This window comes from Neolamprologus multifasciatus, chromosome 8 (assembly GCF_963576455.1).
Source record: "Neolamprologus multifasciatus chromosome 8, fNeoMul1.2, whole genome shotgun sequence".
Taxonomy (NCBI): Eukaryota; Metazoa; Chordata; class Actinopteri; order Cichliformes; family Cichlidae; genus Neolamprologus; species Neolamprologus multifasciatus.
The window spans coordinates 2617013-2638534 of NC_140446.1; the positions used below are offsets into that span (position 1 = coordinate 2617013).

The 21522-nt window shown below is 40.4% G+C and overlaps 1 protein-coding gene and 1 pseudogene across 2 annotated transcripts; both read left to right on the forward strand.

Moving 5' to 3' along the window:
* The first annotated feature begins 104 nt into the window (after positions 1–104).
* LOC146512173 (uncharacterized) lies at positions 105–5261 on the forward strand (annotated as a pseudogene). Its single transcript, XR_014875722.1, has 3 exons — positions 105–460; positions 1729–2984; positions 3429–5261. The product of XR_014875722.1 is annotated as an uncharacterized LOC146512173 (transcript).
* Positions 5262–8816: 3555 nt separating this feature from the next.
* Positions 8817–19720, forward strand: LOC146512174 (uncharacterized). The gene is made up of 6 exons (XM_085170488.1): positions 8817–9250; positions 12509–12613; positions 15363–15458; positions 15781–15885; positions 16106–16242; positions 16655–19720. The coding sequence occupies exons 1-6, from the start codon at positions 9060–9062 to the stop codon at positions 17917–17919; spliced, it is 1899 nt and encodes a 632-aa protein (XP_085026614.1). The 5' UTR covers positions 8817–9059; the 3' UTR covers positions 17920–19720.
* The last annotated feature ends 1802 nt before the right edge of the window (positions 19721–21522 follow it).

A 21522-nucleotide genomic window follows, 5' to 3' on the forward strand; every position in this document is an offset into this window, starting at 1 on the left:
AATCTATTTCAGTAAGATTGCGGCTTTTACTTAAGTTAAAGTTTAGAGAGAAAAAAGGAGGCTTGAATGAGTTGAGAAACCAGTGTAGGAACCTTCGTTTTCTTGTACTGAGTTGCAAGGGGGAACAAAACAAAGATCGGACTCACTGGCATGTAGCTTATGGAGACGTTATGGAGACGATGCCCATCCCTCGCTATGTTTTTTGCGAACCGTGTTGTGTTCTGTGAATTTTGAGGAGCCACAAGCTGACAAATGGAGGATCTCAGCGTTTAATAAACTCACTGGAGCGCGAATCTGAGCCGCCAATGAAGCCAAAACACGAAGATGCGGAAGTAAATGTGGAGGGGCTGCCGCAGGAAGGCAGGGTGAACATCGGTGCCGCCTTCCCCAGGTGGAAAGCACTGAAGAGGGACAAATGTTTCCAGACTGACGCTGAACTTGCGTGTTTTCTGCTGGACAGGTAACCTCTGCTACCTATGGGGGAAATATCTTAACCCCGTTGGGATGCAGATTGTACGTACGATGCTCCAAAAGTTTAAACTCAGACTTGGGGTGTAACAGGTGTAAATGCGTCATGCTGCTTTTCTCGGGTATGTGTATCAGTGTGAGGTGAAGTGACTCTGGTATAAAGGGCAGATTGGAGCCAGTTTTTAATTTTGAAGATTTTGTGCTCAGCCTGTTCAGCATCAGCTGCGACAATAACTTTCATATGAAGGACTGATTGGGGCCAGTTTTCAGCTCAGGAGGTTTATAGACAAACATGTCGGGAGTCCAAAAGCAGTATAATTTCATTTAGCAGGAAAGTAGGGTTTAAGTATTTTGGGTTCTTGTTCATAACTAAAAGCAAAGCAGGTCCTCCGCGGCGTGGCGCACAGCGTGACGTGAAAAAAGGCACATACCTTTGATGTTGTGTGATGAACTCTGTATTCCTCCTCCACACATAAATGCAAAAAGGGAGTTTTAAAAAATCTCCGTTTTCGGTGATTCGATTGTTTACGTGGAGTTAGTAGTTTATTTTCTTACTACCTGTAATTTATTGCAGATTACTTGTATTTGCTTAATTGTTTACTAAATGTTTGAGGTGTGAAATAAACTACAATGGAGCAAAATATGGGTGTGTGTGGTTGGAGGATGTGTTTGAGCGTGCGCGGGTGCACTGGGGGGGCGGGGGGGGCGAACATTTTTCTTGTAAAACAAAGGGGGGCCTAGCAAAAAAAGTTTGGGAACCACTGCACTAATATAACTTATTTTCTATTTTCTTCTCCTTTAAAAAAAAAAAAAAGCTTTTCCAAAAACACATTCAGAGTCATGCAAAAAAAAAAAAAAAAAAAATGCAATTTCCCCAAAAGATGTTTCATGTTTTATTTTACTGACACAGTCCTGAAGTGACAAAGCACAGATCTCTATATGTGTGGACTTTCCTTCATATCAGACACAAAACTGATGCTGTACATTCACAGTGTGTGTCTTTTTATCTGTCCGTGATTGTTATTTATTCTTGTTTTTTGCACACATGAGCCTGACCTGTCTCCCCATTGTGATGTTTGTGTATTGTATGTACGATCGGCAAGGTCTGTCATCTCAGTTGTGGGCAAAAGACCTGCAACTGACAAATAAAGGCTATCTCCTCATCTCATCTCACTGTTCCTTTTAGTATAAATCATAATGAAAATAAATGGTATGTGACTGTGTTATTTAAGACATATCCTGTTGTTTTTCTTTATTCAGCTATGAGAGAAGTGCCACACCATCGTCTGCTATGAATGGAAAATTTTCAGATCTTCAGCAGCTGTTGCCAGTTAAAGAAGAGGTTCGCTGGAGTCCCAGTCTGGACCAGCAGGACACAGACCTTCATCACAAAAATGAGGTACATGAGGGAGAACAGTTTGATGGCGTGGTTGAGGCTGATATCACCAGGTTTCCAATTAGTCCTGTGAAGAGTAAAGATGATGATGAGAAACCTGACTCCTTGCAGCTTCATCAAAGGCCTTTGACCAGCTGCTCAAATAAACAAATGAAAGCAGAAACTGATGGAGAGGACTGTGGAGGACCAGGATCAGCCACTGACCCAAACCCACAACCGAGTCCTGATTCTCTTGAGATGGAAGTCAGCTTTGGTGATAAATTGCAGAAACCTGAAACTGAAGACAGTGATGATGGTAGAAAGAAGAGCAGGACACTTGAGTCAGGCAAAAATGAAGATCTGGAATTTAACAGTGCCAACACATCCTTCAACTGCTCTGACTGTGGTAAACATTTCTTTTATAGGCAAACCCTTCAGAGACATGTGACAAGTCATTTGGGAAAAAGGACAAATAAAAAATGTTTTAAAATGAAGCAAAATCCACATTCACAGATGGCGGGCCACAAAGAAGAGAAACTGTTTGATTGTGATGTCTGTGGACAAAAATTTAAGAGAGAAGCAAATCTTACAACACACGTTAGAGTTCACACAGGCGAGAAACCATTTAGTTGTAACGTTTGTGAAAAAACATTTAGACATCAGTATAATCTCTATAGACATTTGAAAATCCACACGGGAAAGAAACCATTTAGTTGTGCTGTTTGTAATAAAACATTTTCACAACGGTGGGACCTGAAAAGACACAAGATTGTCCACACAGGAGAGAAACCCTTTAACTGTAGTATGTGTGGCAAAAAAATTACACAGAAGATGCATTTTAAGAGACATATGAGGGTTCACACTGGGGAGAGACTGGTTGGTTGTGATGTCTGTGGTAAAAGATTTAACTGTAAGAGAAACCTAAAGACACACATGAAAGTTCACACAGGAGCGAAACCATACAGCTGTGATATTTGCAATAAAAGATTTTCACAACCAGGAATTTTGAAAAGACACAGGAGCATCCACACAGGAGTTAAGAGCCTTCGACCAGATGAACCAAGATGTCGTAGTTTGATGGCACTCGTGACACAATCAGCTGCTTCAGAACTGGTGCCGACACAAGTCTTGAACAGAGTAGGTAAGTGAAGCACATTCATGTGCATTTGTTGTAGCGTATTAACATATAACTCGTATGGGCTATCAAAACGCATTATTTTCACAATAGTGTATAACAGCTAATTGTGCTTTCTTCCAAAGGATTAGGGATTTTCTGGCAGTGGTGATTTACTCCAAAAATACACTGTCTGCAGCTGCATGACATTCTGGCTCTGACAGGATGATGCTTCTCGTTCCAACAGATGTGTTTCACAAACATCCCAGAACTGACACGCTGTTCCATTAGCTTAAAGTAGACTTCTTTTTTTTTAACTGAAGCCATGTCAAGCTGTACAGATCAGTTGGGGAGGACAGGCAAATAGCCAGATGAGTGACAGGGAGAATGCAGTAAATATTGAAAATAAAAGAACCCACACATGCTAAATACTCCAGTCTATGGACATTTGTGTTTCTGGGTTCCCTGCAGATGGTCACCAGATGTTCCTGATTAAAGAGGAGTTTCCCTTGAGCCCCTTTGTGGACCAGCAGGACTCAGACCTCTACCAGATAAAGGCAGAACAGAAGGAACTCATCACCTGTCGTGAGGGAGAGCACTTTAATGGGCTGCAGGAAACTGATATCACCAGGTTTCCAGTCACTGCAATTCGAGTGAAGAGTGAAGATGATGAAGAGAAACCTTACTGCTCGCAACTTAATCAAGACAACAATGATTCCGAGTCTCCAAGCAGCTGCTCAGACAAACAAATAAAGTCAGAAACTGATGGAGGGGACTGTGGAGAGCCAGACCCTGACAAAAACCAGTCTGGTCATTTAAAAGAAAATACTGATGGAAAAGTTTCTGACTCTTGTGAAACTGAAGTCAGTATTGATGATGATGATGATGATTGGCAGGAGCCTTTGACAGACTCTGGACCAGAAACTGAAGTCAGTAGCAGTGGTTGGAAGGACAGCAGGGCTCTTGATTCAGGTGTAAAGTGTAAACGGTCTCTTCAGAAACATGTGATCAGTAGTTCAGGGAGAAGGTCTTCATGCTGTTTAGCTAATAAGAAATGCTTAAAAGTGAACCGAACTGATTTAGAAGGAATCCAAACAGAAGATAAACCATTTGGCTGTGATACTTGTGGACAAAGATTTAATCAAAACGCACATCTAAAGACCCACATGAGAATCCACACAGGAGAGAAACCATTCCGCTGTAACATTTGTGAAAAAATATTTAGACATCAATACAACCTTAACAGACATATGAGAGTCCACACGGGAGATAAACCATTTAGCTGTGGTGTTTGTGGACAAAAATTTAACCGTAACACAAATCTCAAGACGCATATGCGGATTCACACGGGGGAGAAACCATTTGGTTGTGGTCTTTGCAGTAAAAGATTTTCACAGCCTGGGGATCTGAAAAGACATAAGAGTGTCCACACAGGAGAGAAACCATTCAAATGTAGCATTTGTAGTAAAAGATTTACGCAGAGGATTCATTACAAAACTCACATGAGCGTTCACACAGGAGAAAGACCATTTGGTTGTGACTTGTGTGGCAAAACTTTTAACAGAGAAGGAAATCTGAAAATCCACAAAAGAGTCCACACAGGGGAGAAACCTTTTGGTTGTGATATTTGTGGACAAAAATTTAACCAAAGCACAAATCTGAAGACACACATGAGAGTCCACTCTGGAGAAAAACCTTTCCACTGTAGCATTTGTGGAGAAAGATTCACGCGAGAGGGAAGTCTGAGGAGACACATGAGACGCCAGGGAATGAACCATTTGATTGTGGTGAAAAGTTTACATGACAGTAATCATAATGTAATTAAATGAATATTTTTTAATATATGTCGACAAAACATATATAATGCAATGGTGGTTTTTCAGTATTTCTAATTATGTTATTTATTATAAATCTGTAAATTATATAATACTAAACAATAAAACTGGGGGAGAACTGGTCTGACAGTGCTTCCTTTTTTGTGGTTTCTACATTTCAAAAAATTTATTCATGTGTGCTGCTTGCAGGTTCTTGGACTTATGGCACTTCAAATATATTTTAGTGTTAAAAAGGAAATGGAAGAAAGACTGGGACCTTTTCGTCATTGTTGCATGACAGAAATGCTTTCAGCAATTAAAATTTTATGATTTATCACACAAAGTAACCAGGTAAAGGTGCCGTTAGAAGGGTACGATCTTTTTGCCAGAAACCTTTCCTGCAGCTTCCTTCAGTGCTAACATGATTCAGTTGACTTTATATTCACATATTTTCAGTTTTCTAGGTTCAAGTTCCTAACCGTAAACCACAGGGGGAAGTTTGTTGGCTACAGAATCAGTTAGGTTTAGGAAAAAAATAATGATTTGGGTTCAAATAAATTTTAGGGCTTTTTTGAGGCTGAAATTCTAAAAATTTATTTTCTTTTTCAAATGTGTTTTGAGTGGCCAAATAGGCTAACAGATTTTGAATAGAGCCTCCGTAGTACTCTTCATAACATTTCAACTGCTGCTCTACAAAAATAATTTTTACATTTCTAAGTAAAATTAAAAAGACTACAGTGAATAAAGTGTCTGATGTATCCAAAGGTCAGCCTGTGTGAAAAGACAGAGCTTATGTAAGTTAAAGCACTGATTATTGAACAGTCTGTGCTTTTGCGACTATAGTTTTAGAACAGATAACAGGCATCTACATCAGTTCATACGATCCAGCCCTAAATATATGCTTTATCAAAAAGGAAGTTTGGAGACTAATCTTAAAAATAGAGATGGATATTGGTTCCAAAGAGGAGGGGTCTGAAAACTGAAGGCTCTGCCTCCCATTCTACATTTAAATACTTTTAAATAGTGTGAGTGTGAAGTGCTCTAATAGGATGATATGGTACTATAAGGTCATTAAAATAAGATGGGGCCTGATTATTTGAGACCTTGTATGTGAGGAGCGGAATTTTGAATTCTGGATGTAACAGGGAGCCAATGAAGAGAAGCCAATACAGGAGAAATCTGCTCTCTCTTTCTAGTCCCTGTCAGTACTTTGGATTAACTGAAGGCTTTTCAGGGAGTTTTTAGGACTTCCTGATAATAATGATTTACAGTAGTCCAGCCTAGAAGTAATAAATCCATGAACTAGTTTTTCAGTATCACTCGAACACAGGATATTTCTAATTTTAGAGATATTGCACAAATGGAACAAAGCAGTCCTACATATTTGTGTAATATGTGCATTGAAGGACATGTCCTGGTGAACAATGACTCCAAGGTTCCTCACAGTGTTACTGGGGGCCAAGGTAATGCCGTCCAGAGTAAGAATCTGGTTAGATACGATATTTCTAAGATTTTCAGGGCCGAGTACAATGACCTCAGTTTGATCTGAATTAAGAAGCAGAAAGTTAGCGGACATCCAGGTCTTTATGTCTTTAAGACATTCTTGCAGTTTAATTAATTGCTGTGTGTTATCTGGCTTCATGAATAGATAAAGTTGGGCGTCATCTGTATGCTATTCCTTCTGATGATACTGCCTAAATCAGGGGTCTCGAACTCCAGTCCTCGAGGGCCAGTGTCCTGAAGGCGACTGTTGTTGTGATTTGGCGCTGTATGAACAATAGATGCACTAGAGGGGAAACAGCGGCACCGCCTCCAAAGCTGGAATGTTTTTACAGGTGGAAGTCATTCTTGTTTTTTTCCTCTACATCTTTTCTGACTGTCGTGAAACTTTTCCATGTGTCCCTGTTGCAACACACCTGAATACAATTAGTAGGTCATTAGCAAGACTCTATAGAACTTGACTGAATGCTGAGGTTGCTATTCAGCCATTTGATTCATGTTACAGCAGCTCATGAGTGAATGAACACTCTGCAATAAAAGTACTTTTAGAAATACATTTTTCCAAACACTTAAATTTACTTGTGTAGGGTTAGGGGTTGCCACTTCAGCATGCAGTCAAGTTCGTGAGTAAATCCCTTTGGCTGAGATTAAAGTTATAGTTTTAGTCATAGTTTTCACACAGCTGAGTAAACATGAAACAAAAAACTGATTAAACAGAAGTGTGAAATGGTAGAGGATTTACTCCAATGTCCTGTTATATATTAGCAAGCGAGGAGCAGATGGCTGAGTTTATTAAACTCCACCAAGACAGCTGGTGATGCAATTCTGAAGGCTAGACCATCCCATTTCACAGCCTCGCACTTCCAGCCTTCTCAGTCTTTGAAGGACCCGGCCCACGTAGAGCGCAAAGGCCGGGTCCTTCGAAGGATGCAGCCTAGGTTTTGGGACACAGCTACAGTGTACTTTCAAGAACAATTTCCCATCAAAAATCTCAATTTTCTGTATTATTTGCCTCCTTATTACGCACTACTCTACTGTTGTTTACAGCGCAGTGAGCCCCTGGTTTTTTTGGGGGGGGGGGGTTTTCCTCCAAAAATGACCTCAGACAAGAAAGCCTCATTTCTGCTGTACTGAAGAAATTTAAACTTTTCAATTATGCCAAATTGCAAAACGCTTAGCTGTGTCTCTAATGAAACTGCTGTAACTTTTCTCTGTTTCACTTCAGCAGCATCAGGTAATGATCCTACATTGATTCAATGTAGCTACCATCACCAGTGTGTGAATGTGTGCGTGAATGGGTGGATGACTGGATGTGTGAAGCGCTTCGGGGTCCTTAGGGACTAGTCAAGCGCTGTACAAATGCAGACCATTTACCATTCATGGTTTTCTTCAGTTTTTGTTCTACTGTAGAATATTTTTAAGGATATCTCACTTATCTGCTATAAAAAGCCAGGCCAGGAAAATCTCCTCCATGTTTTTCTGTTTTATTACTTTGACACAAAGGCATCTGCTGTGATGCTCACACCCAGGGGCAATTCTAGGATCAGAGCTTTGGGGGTGCTTAGCACCCAGAGAGCTGCCCATCCAGGCAAGGTAAACTTTACTCGTCACGATGAGTCTTCTTCCCTGTCTCTGTCAGTCCCTGCATCCTTAAATGTCTCCAGTTGTCCCGAGTTCCCTCTGACTGTCTCCTTGGTGCATTTAAACCCCTGTTCCTCCCTGTCCTCATCGTCTGTTGTCTTCAGCTCCATTATCAGTCATCATAATTTTACCCTGCTGAAGCACCCCCCAAAATGGGCTAAAATCACCCCTGCTCACACCTCTGATGAAGTCTCACAAGTGTCAGCTTTGTTTTTACGCATAGATATAAAAATATGGATATATACTGATAAATGATCAGAATTATAATATTTCTGACCATCTGAGTTAAAGTTGAATCGAATTGAATTGGATTGAATTGAATCGGGACCTTGTGAATCGGAATTGAATCGATTACAGAAATCAAAATCAATACCCAGCCCTACTCTGGCTTCCTTGCACAGTCCAGAGATGTACTAATTGATACAACTAGTGATTCTAAATTGGCTGCGGATTTGAGGTGCTGTATGAGTGGTTTAAATGTGACTGATTATGCTGCCTTAATGACATTAAACAGTGGATGTCTTTAAAAAAAAAATTAATCAAATGAAAACAAAACAAGAGCCCCAGGTGGTGTACGGATGCTTCCCGACACCCCTTATACTCGCGATCAGTGAAGAATATGTTACCATAACTTTCTTATCTTAATAATTTAGATCATTTAATCATTTCCCCCTCTAATGAATCATTACTATTTTACTAAGCCATTTTAGATTCTGTAATAACTTACTTTTGGTATTTTAGAGAAAACTGGTCTCACTTTGCGTTGAGGCTCTTATTTTATTCACCTTTCAAACTTTGTAAACAGGTCTCTTTTTATTCAATTTGAAATTTTTAAAAATGGAAACCTACCTTCTTTTTTTAATTATTTGATATTGGATAAAGATCAGATTATCTGAGTGAGCTACACACCCTTTACCAGGTCACACCCAGAAAGGACACAGCTGCCGGGTAAAATTCAGGGGTAGGAACTTTCTGTTGGGGGATGTGTGTTGCAAGGGGGAACAAAACAAAGTCCGGACTGAGGGGCACGCTGCTGTTTTGGTCATGTGCTAGTCGTAAAGTTTTTATCGTCCTCATGGAAGAATCGTCGCTTGTGCCTTAACTTTTTGTAGTGTCGTGGGGAGTTTGAGTGTCCGCATTTGGAAAAATGCAGGATCATAATTATTATTTCTCAGGGGAAAAGATCAAGGACGTGCTGTCGAACAAGCTGGGGCACGAAGAGGAAGAACTGGAAGAAACGAAAGTGTTCTTAGGCGTCGCCTTCTCCAGGTGGACCTCGCTGAAGAGGGACAAAAGTTTTAAGAGTGATGCCGAAGTGGCCTGCTTTCTGCTGGACAGGTAATTCAAGTTGTGCCCGAAAGCGACACGTGAATCGGTGTTACTGTTAGAAAATTACGAAGTGAGACACAGCGTAACAATGGCGTTTATTTGCATGCGAGGAAACAGTGTTAACGTCCCTTCGAGCCTCTTTATCTTTCCAACGCTGTGCTGGGAACAGAAACGTGTGAGACGGTTTTACAGGAAACACAATTAGCTACGTGGTGTACTAGTACAGGGGTACTCAACCAGGATGTAGAGGTCAAGCAACATAGAACTATACGTACACACATTATAACCATTGAAACATGATAACTGTGCACGTTCAAATGACGGCTGTGAACAGTTTTAGGGGCTCATTTTCTTCCGCTCCTTTAATCAACTCCCCCACTTGTTTGCTCGTTAAGATAATTGAGCGCCAGCTTGTCCTTCGTCACTTCCTCTCTTTGCCACATTCAATATATTTGAATGATACGGTTAGCGCCCAGTTAGCTCCTAGCATTTCTCAGCAGCTCTGCCTCCTTTTCGACTACCGGGATATTTAAAAAATGGATAATCCGTATACAAACAAATTCACGCTTTTCTCCTCAACAGAGAGCGTTCCCCGATTGAACAACAGCGCCGTCAAATAAGAAGAATGGCGCCTAATTATAGAGTTCATAATACAGACTTTGTAATATGTCACGTGACGATTCATCAGCCAGATTAATTGCTTACTGACAGTGTGGAGTGGACATCATCATAACTACTCCAATCAATCCTCTCCACACAGACAAGCATAAACACACTCGACTATCACTGGGTACGGATCGGTTAGACCCGATTTCTACGGTCCGACTTTGCACATGCGCAGTAAGGATCGGGAGTCCTGATCCGTAACTATCTTTTTATTTTTCGTTTTTGTCTACATTATATTGAAATGTTTCATTATTGGAAACATTTTAAGAGATTTTTATATTATTATTTTATATTATTCTTAACATCTGAACAGATACTCGGACCGTAACTATCGTAAAAAGCTTCGACCGGAAGTAGACACCTTTCGCGCATGCGGGGTACCGATCGGGTAGTGACAAACCCATGTGTTCTGGGAATCCACCCTACCTCAAAAAACATCCTACCCAATGTTTCTGTGCAGACTCGGCGCATGCGCACAACACCAAACTCACATTAACTTCTTTTTGTCTCACCCATTCGGAATACTTCTTCAGGTTAGGGTTATGGTTAGGGTTTAGTCACAAGTCACCGTCAAATTATAATACGGGTAGGTCAGAGTATGATGGTTTCTCAAAACACCGGGAGAGCAGGTACTAAAAAAGTACTTGCTACCAAGTAATATGATCTAATGGAAAACCCTGAAAACCATGCTGAGGCAATCTGACTAGGTACTAGTTAAAAAAGGGCTTAACTCCGAGCTGTGGCACTGTAGCGTCTTGGTATTTTCCACCATCATTATTGCATTACACCTAGGGCTGCCACAAACGATTATTTTGATAGTCGAGTAGTCACCGATTATTTTTGCGATTAGTCGACTAATCAGATCATGCATCCACTGGACATAAAGCGTACAGCTTATTGCACCAGCAGCATCTGCTCTTATATAACTATCATTAGCTTACAGCTTTAAGTGTCTAAAGTATGTGCTAACTAAAAATAAAGACAAGATGATAGTTTATTAAACTTTTAATGGAATTTGCAGATTGTCTCAGTGGTGTTTAATAAACTCAGCCGTCTGCTCCTTGCTCACTAAAATATAATAGGACACTGGAATAAATTTTCACATTTGTTTAATCAGTTTTCTGTTTGACGTTTATTCAGCTGTGTGAAAACTGTAACTTTAATCTCAGCCAAACTGATTTACTCAGGAGCAAATAAAACACTGAAAAAAGCCAAACAGTAACATTTTTGTTATCTAAGTGACTTATATATCATGTTTAACCTGAGTAGCGAAAGACCACAGGGGGTTTGCGGTTCTCACCAGCTTAGTGAGCCTTGAGCCCCCCGGCTAGCTATCGAGCTGGTGGGTAACGGACGTCTCCGAAAACGTCGGAGCACTTATGCAAAAATGTGATGTCTTGATAAACCGAGCAGATATTTGAAGGTTACACAGCTACATTCTCGCCTGAAAATATGTTAAAAGTTTAGTAATATTAAGACTAAATAGCTGCTGCCATTGTTGGAAATTGGAATTGGCTGGGCCGTGCTACGTGTCTACAAATTTGGACAGCCTTCGTTGCGTCGCAATAGCGTAATGATCCTGCGAATGCAGCCACCGAAAGATGCGGCTCCTGAATTTGTACACAGCTACAATACCGGAGCCAGCTTCTTCTTCTTTGGCATTTAATGGTTGCTGGCATCCTTGTACACACATTGCTCCAACCTTCTGTTTCAGTCCGTTCTTACACTCTGAAATCCTGCTACTTATTCCTGCATCTTTCAGGATCTTACAAAGCTTCAAACAACGCGTCGGCTATTAAATTAGTCAACGTAATCGTGACTAGTCGACTAATCGTGGCAGCCCTAATTACACCCCAGTGCTGTCTGCAGTGTCATCATAGGTCATCTGTGCAGTCGTCTTGGTTAGAGCAGTTTCGATCAGTCTCTGGATCAACCTTCTCAGGGAGGGAACGCAGCAGCATTCGCAAACAGTCAGCAAACCATTGCAACTGCTTACTTGTATGTTAGATGGAAGTACATGACCATCGGCTTCCTTTGGGATAACTGTGAGTAACGGCACTGTCACAAAGAACAGTTATTGGCTTACCTGTAGCCAGCGAGGATACTTGGGGCAGTTTTTCAGCTGAATTTAAGGAAATCACTACATTTTCAAAGACAACACTTCTGATTTCCTCCCATCCCACTTATCTTGGTGGTTATCATCCCTCTTGCGTTGATGTGCATGGCATAAGAATTTGACACTGTTTAAACTACAATTTCCAGAAGATGGACTACAAAATGCACATCTTACTTCATGTTTTTACTGCATTGTTACAGCTGGTCTCAGAAACAATGGTGTGAAATGTTAAAAAACACATTAACTTTGTGCTGTTCAGCGGTGTAATTTTAAAAATGTGTATTTATCAATGTTAAAAAGGGTTCGAGTTTCACAAATTAATGTGTGTTTTGATGTTTGATCTGTACAACAGTGTTAGTTGTGGGTTAAATGTTGTTTCATTTGATCGATTCATATGATAGGAACAGTCAGAGAGGAAGGTTAATGCCGCCAGCAGTTGTGTCATGTAGAATTTAACACTTTGATGTTTCTGTTGTTTCCTCCAGCTATGAGAGAGTTGTGATGACATCAGCGCCCACAAAGGAAAAGCTTTCACAAGTCCCAGCTCCAGCTACCTTTGGCACTAGTCATTCTTTTAATGGACCCAACAGGCAAGTCCTTCCATGTTAACAAATTCCATATGTTTTAATGAATACATATTCATATATGTACACTACCAGTTTAAAGTTTGGACACACCTTCTCATTTAATGTTTTTTTTCTTTATTTTTATGACTCTTTACATTGTAGATTCTCACTGAAAGCATCAAAACTATGAATGAACACATTTGAAGTTATGTAATAATTGAAAAAGTGTGAAATAACTTAAAACATGGTTTATATTTTAGATTCTTCAAAATAGGCACCTTTGCTTCTTCAGGTTGTTACCTGAAATGGTTTTCCAACAGCCTTGAAGGAGTTCTCAGAGATGCTGAGCACTTGTTGGCCCTTTTGCCTTCAGTCTGCGGTCCATCTCATCCCAAACCATTTTGATTGGGTTTAGGTCAGGTGACTGTGGAGGCCAGGGCATCTGGTGCAGCACTCCATCACTCTCCTTCCTGGTTAAATAGCCCTTACACAGCCTGGAGGTGTGTTTGTCCTTTTTAAAAATAAATGGTAGTCTAACTAAACACAAACCGGATGGGATGGCATGTCACTATAGGATGCTGCGGTAACCAAGCTGGTTCGTTGTGCCTTCAATTTTGAATAAATCCCCAATAGTGTCACCAGCAAAGCACCCCCACACTGTCACACCACCTCCTCCATGCTTCACGTTGGGAACCATGCATGTAGAGACCATTCGTTCCCCTTTTCTGCATCACACAAAGACACGGCAGGTGGAACCAAAGATCTCAAATTTGGACTAATCAGACCAAAACACAGATTTACACTGGTCTAATGTCCATTCCTTGTGTTTCTTGGCCCAAACAAATCTCTTCTGTTTGTTGCTTTTCCTTAGTGGTAGTTTCTTAGCAGCTATTTGACCATAAAGGCCTGATTCACACTGTGTCATCTGAACTGTTGATGTAGAGATGCGTCTGTTACTGGAGCTCTGTGTGGCATTTTCCTGGGGTGTAGTTAACTTGTGATTTCTGAGGCTCGTGACTCGGATGAATTTATCCTTAGCAGCAGAGGTGACTCTTGGTCTTCCTTTCCTGGGGCGGTCCTCATGCGAGCCAGTTTTCTCATTGCGCTTGATGGTCTTTGTGACTGCACCTGGGAACACATTCAAAGTTTTTGCAGTTTTCTGGACTGACTGACCTTCTGTTCTTAAAGTAATGATGGGCTGTTGTTTCTCTTTACTTAGCTGATAGTTTTTGCCATAATATGAATTCTAACAGTTGTCAAATAGGGCTGTCAGCTGTGTACCAACTCTGCACAGCACAACTGGTAGTCCCAACCACATTTAGAAAGCAAGAAATTCCTCAAATGAACCCTGGCAGGCACACCTGTGAAGTGAAAACCATTTCAGGTGACTATGGCTGTGTCCCATTTCAGGGTCTGCACGCTTGAAGTACGCGCACTACGCGTACTATGTACGGTGCGTACTATAAGTACGAGAAGTGCGGAAGTGAGAGGCTTGTGAAGTGGGACGGTATATGCTTCGTCGCGCTGTTCAGGTTGCCTAGCAACCATGATACTAACCGTGAGACACGTTACATACAGCTTTGTTTGACAGAAATGAAGGAGAAAATTGTTTTGTTGGTCAATCATTTTTGTTCTGACATCACTTTGATTAGTTGAGTATCTGAGGCTGAGACCACAGGACTGTAAAACATGATTCAAGGGCTTCATTTCTGTACTGAACAGTCATTTAAGATTAGCTAGTAAATAATAATTAGTTAATGTTGTTCATGAGACTAAAGTCATCTCACTATGGTAATGTAAATATAATATGGCCAATATTATAGTATTGTCAGATTATTATGATATATACATATATATATATATATATATATATATATATATTTATATATAATCTATATCACTGACTTTCAGCTTGTTGTGTTTGTGGATATATGACTGACTTTAATTATCCATAAAATCATCAGATTCTCTGTAAGATTAAGGTCGACTATATATATATTTAGAAGTAGAGGCTTTAAAACCAAGTTAATGCTGAAAGTACAAACATCACTAATGTCACATAACTTTGCCGACATGTGGCCAACAGCAATGTTTTAATGTTCTTCGTTATTAAACATTTGCACATGAATAAGTGACGTCATATTCAGTACTTACTTTTGACAGTTCACTCTCGGCCGCTCCCTTTTGCCGTATTTTGCGGCAAAATTATCCACACCCACGCCGCGCTATGAATTGTGGGATATATGGGACCACGAAGCATGCACCGGACCACGCTTGATATTTGGGGAAATTGACGGCGCATTTGGAGTATGCATTTCAAGTACACTTCGAATTGGGACAGCCGTCGTTGCGTGGCGGTGACGTAACCGCACTTAAAATGCGTACTTCAAGCGTGCAGACCCTGAAATGGGACACAGCGTATATCATGAAGCTCATTAAGAGAAGGCCAAGGATTTGCAGCTCTGTCTACAAAGCAAAGGGTGGCTACTTTCAGGAATGTAAAATATAAGATATATTTGGGATTATTTATAAATTTTTACTTTGCTACACAATTACATACATCTTGCTTCATATATTTGATGTCTTTAGTATGTAGGTGAAGGAAAGATGTGTGTAATCACTTACAATGAGAATGTCGTTGTGTACTCCAGACTCTGTGATTATGTCAGAGCTTCCCAAAGTATGATAGGAACAGTCAGAGAGGAAGGTTAATGCCGCCAGCAGTTGTGTCATGTAGAATTTAACATTTTGATGTTTCTGTTGTTTCCTCCAGCTATGAGAGAGTTGTGATGACATCAGCGCCCACAAAGGAAAAGCCTTCACAAGTCCCAGCCCCAGCTACCACTGATACCACTCGTTCTTTCAACAAGCAAGTCCTTCCATGTCTAAATTTATAAATGTTTTGCATATATTCAGGCTGCTAATTTGGTTTTATGATAAATGTAATGCTGCATTTTGTTGCCACTGGCTCAGAACTAACAAACTTTGATACAGTCAGTTTGGACTTTTTCTTCCAGCATCTGTACACACAACCAATGGCATGAAATGAAACAAATTTATATTTATATTTGTGCCGTTCAATGTTGTAGGTTTAAAATAAACCATCTCTTGATATGCTCCTCATCGTTAATGCCACCAGCAGTTGTGTCATGTAGAATTTAACATTTTGATGTTTCTGTTGTTTCCTCCAGCTATCAGAGAGTTGTGATGACATCATTGGCTACAAAGGAAAAACCGGTACAAGTCATAGGTCCAGCTGCCTTTGGCGCCACTCCTTCTTTGAGTGGAGCAAACAGGTAAGTCTTTCCTTGTCCAAATTTGTATGTTTTTGTATATAGTCATGTATACATTTTAAAGATTAAACTCCATGGCTGCTCTAGTATCTGTTTTTGAATCAGTTGAGCCCAACAGAAAACAGAACAATGCGCAAACACAAAATTAGTATTTATAAGAACCATTAGTCTCATGCGTTGTGGGGTATAACTCTAAATATCTCGATGGCTTATTGTTTTTCAGATTTCCATATCCAAGATTGCCAAACGGAGTGGGGATGCGTCCAGTGACTAACCTTCAACCACCTAACCCCAGAATTCTCAAAATGGTTGTATTTGTACCTCCACGAGCAACATCAGGGTTAACACAAATCAGGAGAAGTAAGTATTAAATTATTTTTAATTTTATTGTAGCCTATTAAATTACCATTATTCCCACAAAACTATGTAAAAACTATTAGATGGCACAATAACTTAATATTTGATGGCACTAACTTACACATGACTGGGCATTATTTTATCCATAAATTACTACAATTGACTGTTGGAACTGCTCTCTACTTTGTGATTTAAACTAAAGAAAGGTAAATAATACAACAGCTGTCAACTGGGTCCATCAGCTGTGAACTGGAACTGAGACCTTTTCACCAGTTTTAATAAAATAAATGCTGTTCTTGGATAATTTGTAATTTGAAAATCTTTCCAAAGATAGAAATGTGTCCTTTTATTTTCAAAATAATATTAAAACTGTAGACACACACTCATCCGTTATCCACATCTGTGTTCAATGCAGATGCCCAAGATGCACCTCAATTAAATGCTGGTCTGAGACAGCGGGTCATAGATCATCTCCAGCTAAAGAAAACACCGGAAGAAGGGCCCACAAAGATGGAGCCGGAGGAGCGTTGTATAAAGATGGAGCCGGAGGAGCGTCGTATAGAGGAGGAGCAGGAGGAGTGTTGTATAAAGATGGAGCTGGAAGAGCATCGTATAAAGATCGAGGTGGAGGAGCGTCGTATAGAGACGGAGCTGGAGGAGCGTCGTATAATAAATCAGCAGGAGTGCCATGAAAAGGAGGAGCAGGAAGAATGCCACTTAAAAGACGAACACAAAGAACGCCAAATAAAGGAGGAGCAGGAGGAACATCACATAAATAGCGAAGAGGTTGAAGGGAATCTTAATGGGATAAAGGAGGCTGATATCACCGGGTTTCTGCTCACTTCTGTTCATGTGAAGAGTGAAAATGGTGAAAAGAAACCGCAGTCCCCACAACCTCATCAAGGCCCGCCTCTCAAAAACATAGAAGCGCAGACACAAACCAGAGGATCAGGTAAACGAATGAAAACAGAAACTGAGGACGATGGAGGAAGCAAAAAGGCTAGGAACTCTTATCACAGTAGCTGTTTACCACAGAATACTAATGTACAGGCTTCAGACTTCACCGAGACTAAAGATGGTACTGAGGATGGTGATAATTATTGGCAGGAGCCATTGTCTGCTTCTGAACCTGAAACTGAAGATGGCAAGAGTAAAAACTCTAACCTGCATCAATCTCTGTCAGAATCTGGATCTGAAACTGAAGACAGCAGCATTGAAAATTATAACTTGCACAGATCTTCATCAGAATCTGGATCTGAAACTGAAGACAGCAGCATTGAAAATTATAACTTGCACAGATCTTCATCAGAATCTGGCTCTGAAACTGAAGACAGCAGCATTGATGTTTATAACTTGCACGAATCTTCATCAGAATCTGGATCTGAAACGGAAAGCAGCCTTGATAATTATGACTCGCATGGACCTTCATCAAAATCTGGATCTGAAACGGAAAGCAGCAGCACCAGCAGCAGCAGCAGCAGCACCAGCAGCAGCGTTGATAATTATAATTTGCACAGACCTTCATCAGAATCTGGATCTGAAACTGAAGGCAGCAGCATTGAAGATGATGGTAATTGGCGGAAACCGTTGTTAAACTCTGAACCTAAACTTGTAAACAGTGGTGCAAATGGAAAAAAGCGATTTCACACACCAGAGAAACCATTTCGTTGTAAAATTTGACGTAAAACAAGTAAAATATTTTAATAAACCAAAACAGATTACTTAAGACACATAGGACAGGACAAACAGTTTGCAGCTTTTATATATAAAAAAAAAAAAGATGACAATAATAATAAGGTTAAAGTGTCAGACGTAGGGGTTCACATGGGGCCGAGGGAGAGACCATTTAGTTGTAGCGTCGGCAGACAAAGCCACATGACTGATGGCATGACATGATTAATTATACATTTTTAGTGTTATGGTCATTGGTGTTTCTGATGGCTTTCTAGCATGCACGGCAGAGTAGGAAAAAAAAGGGGTTATCTTATCACATTCATGTTTCTAAATTGCTGAATAGTTAGTTGATCAGTACAAGGGAATAATTCCAGATGATGCTGTGTACATGGTCTTTTGGTAATTATTAGTGGCAGTAATCTGATTTAAACCATTTTTGTTGATGATGGCTAAGGTAACATCAATAAAGCACACTGAGAAACTGCCTCCATGCTTTTTCTTTACTGGAGCCTATCCCAGATGTTACAAAAAGTTATAGCGCTGGACCTCTCTGTGAAATCAGCCATCTGTCTTCACAAAAAAGGTTGACCCTGGATCGGGCCATACAATTTTATTCCCCAATAATAACAAGTGTTATTATGACATACTTCTTACAGAAGCGACGTGGCAGTCCTGCTGTCTCCCTACGAGTCTTCTCTCTGTTCATGTCCAACCTTGCCTCATATCTGCTCCTCTTCCTGGGATAACAAAGACAGAAAAAAAGAAACCACCTCCCTGCTTAACCTTGATTATTAATATTATCCTACTAATTCCATTTAATATCTAAGTTTGAGACATTGTATTAAGACTCCCTTGACCCAGAAAATATCATCTTGACTGTTAATCGGCGTGATGTGTATGTATGTTGCAAAAAAAGTCACTCTACGTCAATCGCAATATTTGAATTCAGTCATGGCGCTGAATGAAGCTTCCGACCCTCAAAACATGGAGCACCAACACTTTAATGAGCACATCGCAGTGTGTTTATAGAAAATCATAAAAACAGCTTTATTTAATGATTTTAATCCTAACAGTCCTCTAATTAACTAAGGTTAATTATGGAATTCCATAGGGTTCAGTGCTAGGACAGATTCTGTTTACATTATACATGCTTCCCCTAGGTAGTAACATTAGAAGGCATAGCATACATTTTCACTGCTACACAGACACGCAACTTTATCTATCCATGAAGCCAGATAACACACACCAACACTGCTTTCTTCCATTTGCGCAACATCTCTAAACTTAGAAACATACAGTCTCAGACTGATGCTGAAGTAGCTAAACCATTTATTCTAGGCTGGACTAGTGTAATTTGTTATCATCATGATGTCCTAAAACTCCCTGAAAAGCCTTCAGTTGATCCAAAATGTTGCAGCAAGAGTACTGACAGGGACTAGAAAGAGGGAGCATATTGGCTTCCCTTCATTGGCTCCCTGTTAAATCCAGAACTGAATTTATAATCCTGCTTCTCACATATATATGTATGTGTGTATTAGGGGTGCAACGATACTCGTATCGATATTGAACCGTTCGATACAGTGCTTTCGGTTCAGTACGCATATGTATCGAACAATACAAAATTTTTAATTTATTTTATCAACTTTTCTTCTGACGATGCTGTCTGTGTTGAGAGCTCAGTGGATCTGCGTTCGACTACTCCGCCTAGGCTGCACTGTCGAGCGCAGATCCACTGAGCGCAGCGCAAGCTAGCAAGACAGAAGCTAAGCTCGTTGCAACATGGCAAATTGAACCTCCCCCACCCTCATTCAGATCTGGCCTTTGGAACTATTTTGGTCTTCTTGTGAAGCATGACCCTGAAGGTAAGCGCGTCATGGACAAAAGTAAAACAGTATGTCGGATATGCCACGCAATGCTCAATTACATGGGTGGGAACTACTGCGTTAGCGTAGTTTGCTCTTTAACGTATTGACGCCGTCCAGCCCCACGCACGGGGCGATCCGCGGTAGCTTGTTAATGCCGTGTTGTGGCGTTAGCGTCATTTCAGATTAACGCTGACAGCACTAGTGGGAACACAACGAATATGACAGCACATTTACTCCGACAGCATCCTAGTGCAAAGGCAAGTGGAAGCAGACAAAAACAACAAGCACGCATGCTACAAACTTTACCCAAGTCATTTAGACAGCCGTTAGCACATGATTCTCCTTATGGGGACCTGATATGTTTAATATGCTGCTGAGAATATAGCCCAGAAGAAGCGTATAGTATAGCTTTTATTTTGGAAAGAGACATTTCTCTGTAATAAACTCTCTTTTCCAAAGATGAGTGATTTCTCAATAAGATAGATTTATTTTTTTTATTACTTTGTTGTTTCAGCAACATTACATTTAAAAACTGTACTTTTGAGTTAAAAAATATATTTATAATTTTAATAAATGACAAATTAAAAAGGCATGAACATTTTTTTTTGTATCGAAAAAATATCGAACCGAACCAAACTGTGAATTTTGTGTATCGTTGCACCCCTAATATATATATATATGTGTATATATATATATATATATATATATATATATATATATATATATTAGGGGTGCAACGATACTCGTATCGATATCGAACCGTTTGATACAGTGCTTTCGGTTCGGTACGCATATGTATCGAACAATACAACATTTTTAATTTATTTTATCAACTTTCCTTCTGACGATGCTGTCTGTGTTGAGCGCTCAGTGGATCTGCGCTCGACAGTGCAGCCTAGGCGGAGTAGTCGAACACAGATTCACTGAGCACAGGGCAAGCTAGCGAGACAGAAGCTAGGCTAGTTGCAACATGGCAAATTGAACCTCCCCCACCCTCATTCAGATCTGGCGTTTGGAACTATTTTGGTTTTCATGTGACGTATGACCCTGAAGGTAAGCGTGTCATGGACAAAAGTAAAACAGTATGTTGGATGTGCCAGCAATGCTCAATTGGTGGGAACTAGTGTGTTAGCGCAGTTAGCTCGTTAATGTGTTGACGTCTTCCAGCCCCACTCATGAGGCGATCCGCGGTAGCTCGTTAACGGAGATTTGCCGTGTTGTGACGTTAACGTCATTTCAGATTAACGCTGACAGCACTAGTGGGAACACAACCAATATGACTGCACATTTACTCCCACATCATCCTAGTGCAAAGACAAGTGGAAGCAGACAAAAACAAGCACGCATGCTACAAGCTTTACCCGAGTCATTTAGACAGCCGTTAGCACATGATTCTCCTTATGGGGACCTGATATGTTTAATATGCTGCTGAGAATATAGCCCAGAAGAAGCGTATAGTATAGCTTTTATTTTGGAAAGAGACATTTCTCCATAATAAACTCTTTTCCAAAGATGAGTGATTCCTCAATCAGATACAGGGCTCGCAAAATCGCTAGCCCGACGTCCTGGGGCTTTTTTCCAGTCGGGCTACCAAAATCTATCTCTGCCCTGCCCGTCGGCCTATCGTAGGAAGGAAAAATATATGTCAATGCTTTTGCATTCTTTCGGAAATGTAGCTGGGTAATTATGTCATTGGCATCGGCCACTGTCAATATGTGACATACTGAAATCGCGTTTGAATTTG

Bases quoted from the DNA above. Each gene is read 5' to 3' on its own strand.
- LOC146512174 (XM_085170488.1), top strand. From the start codon at position 9,060: ATGCAGGATCATAATTATTATTTCTCAGGGGAAAAGATCAAGGACGTG. The intron at 12,614-15,362 runs GCAAGTCCTTCC...TGTTTCCTCCAG, and splicing joins TCTTTTAATGGACCCAACAG to CTATGAGAGAGTTGTGATGA. The intron at 16,243-16,654 runs GTAAGTATTAAA...TGTTCAATGCAG, and splicing joins GTTAACACAAATCAGGAGAA to ATGCCCAAGATGCACCTCAA.